Below are 13,554 nucleotides of genomic sequence, written 5' to 3'. Positions count from 1 at the left end.
TTCTAGTGATTTCATGAAAAAAGCCCCACTACCTCATTATCACTACAATAAACATTTACGATGGAAAGCAAGCCGATGCCCCATGGCAATGTATGATGACATGCTCTATGGCACTTTTTCAACCCCCAGACTATTCAACTGGATGACTTGGCAGTACAGGAGATATAAAATAATGACAACTGAGTAGAATCCACTCTGTTCCCACATACCTCGGTTTGCTTCTTCTTCGATGGTGACTTCACCATGGCAGCTCTGCGGGGAGTAGAGTACATATAGCACTGAGCACAATTCCGTACACACAAAGAGAACGAGATCCTTAAGACACTCAGGAGCTTAGGAGGCCATGACCGAACACAAAGGGCGCAGAGAGCAATGGCACATTACCAGCTCTGTGAATGAGAGATTGGGACATGCAGACTGTTGAACATTACTTTGGTTTTCTGCATATTAATTTTTAGACCCACCGTCCAGCTTTGCCCATCTAAGTCAATGAACATGTTTTGCGATTCATCGCCTAAGTGACTTAGCAAGACAATGCCATCAGCGAATCGCAGATTAATCAGGTATTCTCCATCAACTCTTATCCCAAACTGTTCCCAATCCAGTCCTCTGAATACCTCCTGTAAACAGGCAGTTAATAGCACTGGAGAGATTGTGTCTCCCTGCCTGGCACCCTTCCTTACTGGAATTTTATTCCTTACTTTATGGAGGACCTTGGTGGCTGTGCAGTCTTTACAGATACCTTGCAGAATTTTTACATAATGCTTACGTAAACCCTTTTTTGAAACAGCGCAACAAAGACGGGACATGGAAACTGAGGGGTAAAGACACACAGGCGCTGACTAACAACTGGGTTTATTGAAAAAAACACACAAATATATAGACAGAGTTAGGAAAGATTAATCGCCACTATAGTCAACTCATGCCACATGGGACACCAGATGCCCAATCTCCCCTTCGGAAAGGGCAACCGATGGGCAACTAATGCATGCTGCGCCCTTCTCACGTATAAGAAAAGCTTCAATAACCTCTCGCGTCATCTTATCACTATGGCGGAACACGATGTTGGTGTTCTTATAGTCGGGGGTACATTTGCATTTCTTGCAACGAAATGCACATTTAGCGAGAGGGTCTCCTTCTGATTTTCTTTTTTCGTAATCTTTTTCATGTTTACATTTGCACTTTCTGCAGTGGAGCGCCACGTGTGACAGGGGGTCTTTTTTTCTGGTGTTCTCATGTTCCATGAGTCGCTTGTTGATGCATCTTCCTGTTTGGCCAATATATGTGGCGCCACACGAGAAGGGAATTTGGTATACTACCCCTACCTCGCAAGGTACATAAGGGGAAACATGGCGCACTTGACAAGCCCTTTTGTTTCCCTCCTGCCTCTGCCTTACCTGTTTGCACATCCTGCCTAATTTCTTCGGGGCAGAAAACACGACGTCAACACCATATCTGCCTGCAACTTTTTTGAGCCCATGGGACATGCTGTGCGCATATGGAACCACTGCCTGTCTTTTATTTTTATTTTGTGGCATGAGTTGACTATAGTGGAGATTAATCTTTCCTAACTCTGTCTATATATTTGTGTTTTTTTTTTCAATAAACCCAGTTGTTAGTCAGCGCCTGTGTGTCTTTACCGCACAGTTTCCACGTCCCGTCTTTGTTGCGCTGTTTCAAAAATGAATACGTACCAACTTGCCCAAATTTCTGCTTTACTTAATGCGTAAACCCTGATTTTGCAATGCCTGCATAACTGCTGAGGTTTCAACTGAGTCCAGTGCTTTCTCATAATCTACAAAGGCTATATATATATATATATAGGGATTGGTTATATTCTGTGCATTTCTCTATCACCTGATTCATACTATGAATATGGTCTATTGTCGAGTAGCCTTTACGAAAGCCTGCCCCTTTCGATGTCACTTCTTCACAACATCAAGAAAGCAGTGCATTCCAGCTGAAGATATTGTTAATCAATGCCACACTATCACAACGGAATCGCTGCTAGAAGCCAAGAATTCTTGACAGTCGGCTAAGTCGAAAGCATTCTTAAATGCTATTCCTATGTTCTTCCTAGAGGGCGGGGTTTGCAGTGCTGGCTGCTAAAAAGACTACATGAGGTCGCCAGCGTGCAAGCCTGTTCCATATCAAGCAATGCACAATGCTCATGTCTTGACTTTGGCTATTATAATTAAGAAGTGGAAATGCAACATGGGTAGGGTGGATAACCAATGGTCATATGGAGTAATTGAGTGGACTGCAAGAGAATGAAGACGCAGCGGGGGACAGTTGCCAGGTGGGCAGATGAGGTTACAACTAAACCTCGATGTAACACTCTTCAATGCAACAAAATCGTTTATGTAATGAAATATTTCAGTTTTCACAACTCTGCGTCCGTAGAACACCTAGTACTTTTGGCTTCGATCTAACAAAGCAGACTTTGCCGCTCTTTCAATCTAATGAGATCTCACTGCTGGCTTAAAATGAACTTGACGAAAAAATTGTAACATAGGCGCGACCAGATGAGCGGAGTGCGTATCAAAGCATGCATTGGATCACGTACGTGAAAGTGGCTGCTGCCTGGCTGGCAGATACGGAGTGTGCATAGGCAGATGGAAATATAATGACCATCACCGTGAAAAGCATGCCCCTTGCCGCAGCATCTTGGGAAGAAGGGGCAAGGCTGGCACCAGTGTAGGCTGGCCTGGCAGGCGAGGCCATTGCTCTCACTATATTGACCAAAATCAATGCCAAATGTGGCACACTGCTCAGAGGCAGCGTACCGTGCTTATCGCGTTTATAAGATTCCCGAAGCTCAGTAAAAGGACTGGAAGGATCAATTCCATAGAGACACTCATAAGCCATGAAGCCAGTCTCGCACTTCACACCCGATAACCTCACTTCCCACTCAGACAATGAGCGCATGTGCAAAAAAGACACATACTCACGCTTGTGGTGGAAAAGTGATGTCGCAGTGCAATCCCAGTGGGCATACAAACGATGTCCTGTGCCACTGCTGACTAGTAAAGGACCACTTTCATCGCAAATATAAAGTTCTTTTTTTTTTTTTTCGCCAGCGATCTGCAACACGTTTTGGAGGATTCTGAGCATGCTAGGAGGCAGATTTCGATGTGCAGAAATTGCAATGCTAATGTAGTAAACTGTGGGTTTTACCGATTTCATTAAATCTGTAGTAGTAAGTTTGCGGGGATAAGGTGGCTCCAGCTGGCACAGGACAGGGCTAATTCGAGATCACTGAAGGAGGCCTTTGTCCAGCAGTAGACGTAAGCAGGGATGATGGTGATGATGACGCTCAAGTCTAGCACTCACCTGAAGTCACCAAGGTACTTCTGGTTGTCCTTGTACATGAAGCCAAGGATGATGACTAGGTTTTGAAGAGTTGCAGAAGTCGCTGCATTGACCATGGGGCGAGCCAACTCCGGATCCTTTTCGACAGCTGTGATGACAGTGACATTATCCTGGGGGCCAAAAAAAGAAAGTGTAGAGGCTATATGAGACAAAATGAGTTTTGATTCACTTGAAGGAGAAGGAATACCAAATTTTTAGTAGAGGGTTCAGTGAAAACTCGTTTGATCGGGCGCAGGAAAAAATAAGATTTACAGCCACTGAACATGCCAAATACTGAAAGGCGTTGCAGAACGGTTTTTATGATCACAATGAGACAAACAAGACAAACAGGTGAAAATTTAAGAGTTCATGGTTTTAAGGGTTTAACGTCCCAAAGCGACTAAAGCTAAAAGGGACGCTGTAGTGAAGGGCTCCGGCAATTTTGACCACCCGGGGTTCTGTAACGCGCACTGACATTGCGCAGTACATAGGCCTCTAGAATTTCGCCTCCATCGAAATTCTACTGCAGTGGCAAAGACTGAACCCGCGTCTTTCGGGTCAGCAGCCAAGTGCCATAACCACTGAGCCACTGCGGCGGCGCAATTTAAGAGTTTTGTTTGTCACATAATGACCATGTGTGCATGCTTCCTTTCGTGCGCTTCATAGTTTTGGTCGTCGATTAGATGAAGTATTATATGAATGCACTCAGACAACTGGAACTTTTTCAGAATGCCAGAATTTGGAACAACTGCCTCATCACGTAAGTCAGTCCCAGTGGTAGGCTTGAGCCTTTCTCTAAAGACCCTTGATTTAAACTGTAAAAAGGAACAAAACAGCCCACACTTGCACCTCTTCCTAAATGTAACCAGATCAGACGAAAGTACGGAGGCCTGTGAATGATTGTAATTACAGTTGTTAAAACACCAGTGATAGACACTTTTTATTATTGGTGCTCTTAACCAGCCAAAGCCAATTCACATGTCAATACTGCCTGCCCCTCACCCTTCCTTACGCCGTCTTAAATGTTGTCAAAATAGTATCACGAATGTCCAGCAAGAATACTGAGCTGCTGTCTTCTCACCCAGCTTAAAGGTGCACTGAAGAGGAATCTGAACTTGTCTTTTTGCCGTGGGAACTCGATCTACACGTTCCGAGCTTTCTTAGAAACTGCGATGTACTGCCCTGTGTGGCTGATTTCCCCAATTAAATCGAATTAACGTCCGGCTCCCGCCTTTTTTTTTTAATTCTGCCTCGTACGGTGGGCGGAGTCGACCAACGCGTGGAGCGCCTTTCACCCAGTCCCGTGGCGGCTTGCCGCTCTGCCATCGGCGGAGTAATACGTACTAGTCCGTAGTAGCATATAGTCCGCGCGTATTTTTATTTCTTCGGGCTTATTTTGCGGCTATATTATCTGCGAATGAAACTGTTTATTCACGGAAACCTAAAAAAACAAAACAAAGCGAAAGCGAAGCCTCCACGGGACTGGGTGAAAGGCGCTCCACGCGTTGGTCGACTCCGCCCACCGTACGAGGCAGAATTTTAAAATAAAGGCGGGAGCCGGACGTTAATTCGTTTTAATTGGGGAAATCGGCCACACAGGGCAATAAGCCACTGTTTCTAAGAATGCTAGGAACGTGTGGATCGAGTTCCCGCGGCAAAAAGACATGTGCAGAATCCTCTTCAGTGCACCTTTAAAATTGCCAAGTTGAAAAGTGCAGTAAATTTGGCACATTTCTGGAGCCCTCATGTGTCGCACGCTGCAACACGCACTGACCTTGAAATCCTTGAACTTGTCTGGACTCAGACCGACATCTGTCATGAATGCAAGTATCTCTGTACCGGCCCACACTTTGCCAGACTGCTCAAAGCTCCTGTAGTCGGTGAGGAGGTCCGAGTGCTGCGTTATCCACAGACTGAGCTTGGACATCTGTGCATTATGCAGGGCCATGAAAGAAAAGGAAAAGGAATACAGAGAAATGAATGCGAAATAAGATTAAGCAAAACAATTTTAAAAGTATGAAACGGCAACAGTGAAAAGAGGTCTTTAGGAACTTGAGAACTGGTTAAACGTGCATCCACAAAACACGGACGGAAACTCAGCAGCGGCATACGAGGGGGTACCCAAAAGAAACCGGACTTATTTTTGTTTGAACTTATTTGTTTACATTTTAAGCACAGACCTTCAGTCTCCTTCAAAGTATTCCCCACTTGCAATGATACGCTTGTCGAATCTTTCATTCCATTTTTCAAAACATTGTTTAAATTCATCTTTTGTGATGCTCGACAGTGCCTCCGTCGTTTTTTTCTTCACCTCAGCAACATCAGTGAAACGCTTTCCATTCACCTATTTTTTCATTCTAGGAAACAAAGAAAGTAGCACGGGGCAAGGTCGGGAGAGTATGAGGGTTGAGGAATAGGGGTCATGCCATTTTTGGTCCAAAATTGTCGTAGAGACAGGGCTGTGTGAGCAGGGGCATTGCCATGATGGAAAAACCACTCACCCGACCGCCACAAATCTGGGCGCTTCCACTGCACACTCTTGCCCAATATTTTCAACATATCCAAGTAGAAAGCCTAGCTAACTGTCTGACCCTGCGGAACAAATTCTCAATGGACGACTCCTCTCACGTCGAAAAAACAAATCAGCATTGTTTTGAGGTTTGGTTTCACCTGACGAGCTTTCTTGAGGCGAGGTGAATTTGAAGTTTTCCATTGGCATGATTGTTACTTTGATTCAGGATTCGATTCAGGAACACTTGAGTTGTCCCCATAGCATCGTCCTTGTACGTCTTTCTTAATATTTCAAGAGTTTCCATTCAACTTTTTCCGAGCAAAAATCAGAATTTCACCGGCGTGCGCTGTTCACGAAAATCAACCATTGCAAAAACGACGTTCACACAAAACAGTCGTCACTCTAAAACTCAGCCTAAACTAGTCTGACCTCCTTCAACGACGGCACTCGGCTTACTGACTCTGGAATGTTCGTTCTATGCGTCCCTAGTGGCAAAACGCGGTACCATAGAAGCTTTGCCGACCAAAAAATTTAGTCCGGTTTTTTTTGGGTACCCCCTCGTATAAGTGGCAAACAGTTCTTGGGTAAGCAAGGCAGTTCTTAGTTGTCAAACCAAAATGAGTGTGGCTTACAGTCATGTGCACTCACTTGTCATTTTTTTATTTCAGCTAGCAGGGTGATTACCACTACAGTTTCTGAAAATGCTAAAAGCTCTGTGTCATGGGAACAACACACAACAAGAACGTCTTGGGCCAGAATGAAGACGTACTAACATTGTGAATCTGTGCTAAGTAAAAAGTAAACAAACGCTAAGTGTGCGGCAATGTGTACTTCAGCCCACCCCTTGCTCTTATGAGGGGTAGTTCCTCTCAAAAAACAATTTTTATTAATCAAGTAACGATTCTGATTTCTTCAGGCAACATGTATTATTGGGTGCTGAGTCTAAATATGTCATTTAATTTCATGTAACACAAGTCAGTCCTTGTGCACTGATGCAATATGTTATGTAAGTTTTTTGGAGGTAGCACTGAGGAAATTTTGCTTCAGGGAACTTACAGAAATGCATGCTATTGGTTTATTTTGACATCAAATAATGCAGTATGGGAAACATTATCATCCTGCCTACCATAGATCTTGAGTTATGAGGTTTTGAAGTTGCCACTTCAGAAACGAGAAGAAAAGTTTGTATTCCTGTTTCTGAAGCAGCAACTTTTTCACGCCTATGGTAGGTAGGATGGTCATTTTTTTTCCTTACTGCATTCCTTGATGTCAGAATAAGCCAATGGCAAGCATTTCAGCAAGTTCCCTGCAGCAAAACTTCTTCACTGCTCTCTCTCCCAAGAACTTGCATAACATATTGCACAAGTTCACAAATACTTGTTTTACACGAAATTAAAGGACATATTTAGCATCAGCACACAAAAATACATGTTGCCTGAAGAGCACACGTCACAACTGAGAACAGAAGTAAGCAAGCCTGCCAGTTCTGGCTATGCAACATTTCTAGGGGTGCACCCCCAAGATTCACCCCTAGATCACAATAACTGTCACACAGGTTGTGCTTGAGAACTTGCATGCTTTGCGCACATTTCAGTCGTCTTTGTACTCTTCATGTAAGCAGCAAAAAATCATGCAGTGCGTCCTATACTCTAATGTGGTGCAGGACCCTTTAACAATTCTGTGTAAAAAAAAAAAAAGCTAAGTTTCACAATACAAAAGCACTAGAGAACTACCAGTATCGTTGAAAAAAAAAAAAACTCACCACTCTCGCAACTGCGGTGTGCTCGGTGGGCAAAATCGGGTAGCGCACTGAAAGAAGACAATCACCATTCACATAAATGCAACCAATCTGATTTCCACATTACATTATCAATGCTAATTTACTTATCGGAGTATAGACACACCAAAATTTTGCTTGCGTGTTTTCTTCTTTGTGGTGATGTGTTAGACATCATACTAGTATAAAAAGTAAAACCTGCAAAAAAAAATGACTGATTTTGAGTGTTTTACAATAAAAATTATTTCACGAAGTTCTCAATGCACTACACATAAAAACTGTAGCTTACTGGTTATACTTAAAAAAAACAAAAAAACGCAAAAACGCCAGAGCTGTATGTGTAAAACTTTTCAAAAATTTATTGGTTAAATATGCTGGTAACACAAAAAAAGAACAAAGAAAACAAAAATAAGTCGTTGCATTCAGCCAGAAATTGATTACAAAAAATTTAAAAAATGGAAAACGTTGCACGTGTTCTTGGCTACCATTCTTGCGATTTTCAGCTATGTACATAATACACTGCACTTTTATGTTTTATGGCCTTTCAAGTTAGGCAACTTAGGCAAGTGGAGGTAGATATGGGATTTGCTGCACATTGCACTTGTTCTGAGTTCTGTTCTTGTTTTTTTTTTTTATATAGCAAAGCTTCAAGTTCCTCCTTTTTCCATTTTTTTTTTTTTTCGTTTCATGGTGAACGGGTTTATGGGTGAAAAGGGGGCATTGCTTTCAATGACATCATCATAATCAAAAATCTGCTGGTGCATTTGGTAAAATATTTGGTACAAAAGTAAAAAAAAGCAGTGACTCACGCATTTCCTCCACGTCCTTGATAATGTCGTGAAGCTGGTCTTGAGTCACTGTAAGACTCATGACTTCACGACTGATGTCCTCAATATTGTGTGCTTCGTCAAGCACCACCACCGCATCAGTCAAGTCGATGCTCAGCTGAGAGGGATAAACCGAAGAATAACTGTTAAAGGAATGCCCCAAAGGATATGCTTCCTCATTAATGCGGTTGAGTGGCGCAGCTGTTCCTGCTTTTGCAATTTGTGTTTCCGCCATCCGCAGCGAAACGCACAGACTACACCAACACCTGTGCAGAATGCGCTCGGACAGCTCTTCGCTGCCAGCAGCATCACGAGTAGCATGACTGCAAGATGACCATGTGATATGTTACACCAACGATGCCGCTCATGGCACGAGTGACCACAAACAGCTTCGCTCCAAGGCTTCTAAACCTTGCCTCACGGTCACTGAAGAAAAAAAAAAAACTGGTGGGGACACTTGCCCGGGTATTGAACTTCCCAGTGCCGAGCGGCGCCCGCCAGGATGGCAGGTAGCAGGCTTCACCGCACTTCAGAAATGACTGGTGGTGTTGCGGCAGGTGTTCACGCCAATATTCGAGTTTTCATCTCACACTACAGTGTTCTTATCTAGCACTCGCCAATTGCACCACAGAAGATACAGCGCCATGGAAGGCTGGTAGCTCGGTGGTCAGCACACAATTACACCGCTTGCACCCGTTGACAGTACCCTGGAAGCATCGGCATCGACTAGTAGCCTTGCATCGACTAGCAGCATTCAACAGGCCTGACTAGTGTACACGTTGTTATATACTACTGCTATTTTTATATTCTATTGCAAAAATGCCATTGAGATCTTGTGACCAAATTATAGCATTACCCAGATCAGGATATTAACTCCCTGTCCACGAGGAAAGTGGTGGTTTTTGGGTGGTGTCATTAATATTTTGTTTTCTTTAACAAAACTTACTTGGTACAGGAGTGTATGGAATAAATTGTAGAGGAGGAAGTTATCTTCACAATGGTATTAGTCGCAATAAACATGTTTATTGAGTAAAAAAAATTATCAGAAAAAATTGTAGTCGCAAAGAAAAAATGCAAAAAAAAAAGCAGTTTCTTCACCTAAACAAAACGTAAAAAAATTTCAAAATATTGGTTTTGTTACAACAGGTACCGATGCAATATTGCAGCAAATTTCGGCTTTCTGCGTACAGCATTCGCTGAGTGAGGCAGAGAAACAGTAGTCCTAGTCACTATCGTGCCACCGCACGAAAAAGTTCCTTGTTGCCGTGAAACAGAGGTTTGCTGCATGTCTCACAGAAAGCATTTGTTTTTTAGATCCACCTTTCTTTCTTCATAGCGCAATTTGCAGTTTCTGTATTTTTCCAATTTCTGGGTTTTGTGCTGCAGCCCCTGAGGTGCATCATGAAGCAGAAACAGAGGCTCATCAAATCCGAGGACTTGCTCAATCAGTTCAAGCCTGAAAGCGAACTGATGAAATCTTGAGGCCCTTGACAATTCTGGCACATCAAAAAGTATGAAACTGTTGACAACAGTTATATCGATGCAGTGGAAAAACAGCGTTTTCCATTAGCGGACGCTCTTTATGAGGCCATTGTAGCTTCCGATCAGTTGGTCTGACTTGTTCACGCCGAGTATGCATACATTATTCTCATCGATGAGTTCTGGCTTCCTGACTCAGATTTCCGTGCATTTATCATCCACTTTCTTTCGTTGTTTGGTGAGAACGAACTTGTTTGCCGTGTGGGCTGTAGATATCGTGTTGACGACTCACCTGTCCTTCCACTGGAGGTACAAAACGTCCTGATCTCGCAGCCAGTGAACATCCCCTCTTTATGCATTTTTTTTCCTCATCTTTTGTCCTTCAGTTCACTAGGAAAGCCCCGGTGATCTTTTCGCGTGGTACCGCAAGCGAGTGCCTTGCGCTTAAGTAGACGCGCAAACAAAGATGTCAATATGTAGAAACTGTCCAAAAAATTATGTAGCCCTGATAAAGAAGTTATCACATAGCCACATCACAACATCGAAAGCCAAGCCCTGTGGGCTAGGTGTACCGCGTTTTCCTGGGTAAACACTAAATTGAACTGTGCAGCCAGTTTTCAAATCAGCCAGAACCCATAATTTATAGCCCATTTTATTACCCTGTCTCGCATGTAAACTGCCAAATTCCAGACTGCCTTTTCGACTTCACCATTCTCTCGTCAACGGAGAGATAGCGATGTGGCTTGAAAAACTGCAGTGATGATCAATTCATTTGTTCAATCAGAGGACAAATGCGGTGATGCTTGCAGTGATGCTTGCACTGGGATGCTGCAGTGGACTCCTCCAGATCTCTCACACTCAAGAAGGCAAGCAATGCCTTGAATCGTGTTCTCGCCATCCCTCTTGGCGGAACCAGGCCTGTGAACAAGCTTCCTGTGTTCCAGTACCAGAGCAATCTTGGGAATTGAAAAATACCCATGTATATTATCAGTCCCAATAAAGTTTCTAATCTCTTCCGTAGTGACCTCTCACCAAGATCCGTCTTTTTCGCTGTACGATGGTTTCTCCAAAATATGCACCTACGCATACTTGTTGGTGTTCCTGCACATCTCCCTGATGATTTCCGTGGTGAATAACAGGAGGAAAAAATCGACGGCTCTGGAGAAGCGCTGTGCGGCATTCCGGAGCGCAACGCTGAGGTCAACGCCTGGCTGTCTTCTAGCGGAAAACATGACTCTGCGCTGACTGTGGCAAGTAATCCCGCCCAAAAGACGTTGACACCCTGCAGATAAGAGTTGACCTTCAGAACACTTTGATCTCTTCCGATCAGGGCGGAGCAAAAACGGAGCTTTTCGGGGAAGAAAGCGAAACTTACGGGCGCATGGCTGTTGATGTTCCGGGTCGGTTTGACGCAGTTTCACTGTCCGTGCTAAAGCCCGAAGAACAAAAGTTGTCTTCTCAGTCACTGCTGCTGTTCTCGTCCAAAAACGATCTCTCAGATGCATCAATTTCCGTGGAAACATGCCGTTTCTGCGCAGCAGCAGCATGCGACGTCAACGCCACGGCGCAAACAACGAGCGTCAGTCACCTGCCTCCGGAGGGGCTTTAAAAATCACCGCGTGGTGGAAAAAATAAAACCAAAAGATAAATTGTAAAAGAGGGGTTCCTCTATTGCCCACTGGATGGCTCTAGTTGTCCAGGAGCGCTTCGAAAGCGGGAAAAGACGAATTTGAAACCATCGATATCGGGCTATCAATGGGAATAGGTGCGGACAGGAACGTGTTAACATAAACTCTTCTTACAAGCTGTAACCCATGTCGCACTCAGCTGTATGCTACCACAGTGGTACACACATCCACGGAAAAACACAGATCATAAAACCACTGGCTCAGACGAGCTGCACCTGCACATGCGGTTAGATGCACCTGACTAACTGTTGATGTAATCATGTCTCTGGATCAGGTGTTTCTTTTTTTCCACAGATAAGGGGAAAAAAAACCTGAACAAAACAAGGGCACATAAAGAGAGAATCTGTGCAAAAGAAATGCATTCATGCATACAACATGCACATAGATAAGATTTTCTTCCTCACACATTTCCTGATGACAGGATCAATCAGGTAGTTGTAAGGGCAGAAAATAATGTCTGCACTCTGCGCCAGATCCATACTCCAGTAGTAGGGGCATACCTGGTAAAGAGAGCAAAGTTTCAGTTTCAGCATCAACTCTGTAGTCTTGTTTGTCTTGCAACAGCAATCAAACTAGACCAGAACTGCACATAACGTGTAGTTTCAGCAATCACTAGGATGTGGCACTAGAATTCTATGGCAGCGCTTCACAGTGGCAGCTTTTGTAACATCGGTTTGGTTTGGTTTATTGGGGTTTAACGTCCCAAAGCGACTGAGGCTATGAGAGATGCCGTAGTGAAGGGCTCCGGAAATTTCGGCCACCTGGGGTTCTTTAACGTGCACTGACATCGCACAGCATACGGGCCTCTAGAATTTCGCCTTCATCGAAATTCAGCCGCCGCGGCCGGGATCGAACCCGTGTCTTTCGGGTCAGCAGCCGAGCGCCATAACTACTGAGCCACCGCGGCGGGGTTTTTGTAACATCGGTGGAACCAAATTACCAAACAACTTTGAATGAGATCAGAAAACATTTCAGTACACCAACAATTCAGCACATTTTCATGTGCTGCTAATAGATACAGTTCACATGTTCATGCCTCTCTGATGATTTCCTGTAATCATGACAGCCGATATAAGCACCCAGGACCCACACAAAGTGGACCTACGGTGCCACCTGAGTAGATATGAGCAGTGCGAAGGCATCCAGCATCTTGAACAATGTATGGTCTTGGACAAGATAACCTGAAATGATGGAGCGATGAAAAAAAGACTACCAATGCCATCGTGAAGCTATGAGAGTATCGACAAATGCGCGTCGATTTCGATAACTGGCGTTAGACGAGCCGGGAGGCATGCCTCTGTTGCCATCATTTTGCAACAGTCCTATGATTCTTCCTGAAGTACCGTATTTACTCAATTCTAACATGCACCTTTTTTCTGGAAAAACTCGTCTAAAAATAACATGCGTGTTAGAATTGAGTACAAAAATGAAAGTATGTGAGCAGCCTCCTATTGCCATCGGCGGCATTAAAAACCAGTGCGCATTACTTTTGAGGGTGCATTAGAAGCGGTACAGCCTACCGTAGAAAAAATTTAGGGGAAGCCCCTATCACGAGTGAGTGCGAGACGTCGCGTCAAGAAAGGAAAAGAAGATAGAAACTATGGCACGCAGAGGCCGAAGCCAGAGTAGCCACTGGGAACGAGTGAAGCAGAAGGTGCAAAGTGTGTGCGTCTGCGCGGAAGCAATAATCGTTTACATGGAAACAGAAGAAAACCAGACGGTGTAGGCATGCAGCTCCAGGGACTGCTAGTGCATGTGAACCCACAGCCGTGAAGATACATGGGCGCAATGCACTTGTGGGGTGAGGAGGACGGTATGCAACGGTGGAGACAAAGGGACTCGAGTTTTGACGCTGGTGTAGGAAACACACACTGAGGCTGCCCTCCCAAGCCGATGCATCCTGGCAACGATCCGACCGTC

General features: G+C 44.3%; 1 protein-coding gene across 2 annotated transcripts in view; it reads right to left on the bottom strand.

Moving 5' to 3' along the window:
- Nucleotides 1-13,554, bottom strand: part of LOC149363886 (Fanconi anemia group J protein homolog) — a 54,517-nt gene that overhangs the window by 16,767 nt on the left and 24,196 nt on the right. For both annotated transcript variants that reach the window (XM_089573862.1, XM_089573863.1), the window contains 6 exons: nt 12,039-12,134; nt 8,450-8,585; nt 7,626-7,672; nt 5,126-5,278; nt 3,334-3,482; nt 210-252 (listed from right to left, as the gene is read on the bottom strand). In XM_089573862.1, coding sequence (XP_089429988.1) covers nt 210-252; nt 3,334-3,482; nt 5,126-5,278; nt 7,626-7,672; nt 8,450-8,585; nt 12,039-12,134 — 624 coding nt within the window. The remainder of the gene's footprint in view (nt 1-209; nt 253-3,333; nt 3,483-5,125; nt 5,279-7,625; nt 7,673-8,449; nt 8,586-12,038; nt 12,135-13,554) is intronic.

This window comes from Amblyomma mixtum, chromosome 2 (genome assembly GCF_055824585.1).
Source record: "Amblyomma mixtum isolate Tamu chromosome 2, ASM5582458v1, whole genome shotgun sequence".
Lineage (NCBI taxonomy): Eukaryota > Metazoa > Arthropoda > Arachnida > Ixodida > Ixodidae > Amblyomma > Amblyomma mixtum.
The sequence above is the reverse complement of the archived record's forward strand: the minus strand, read 5'-3'. Positions and strand labels throughout refer to the sequence as shown.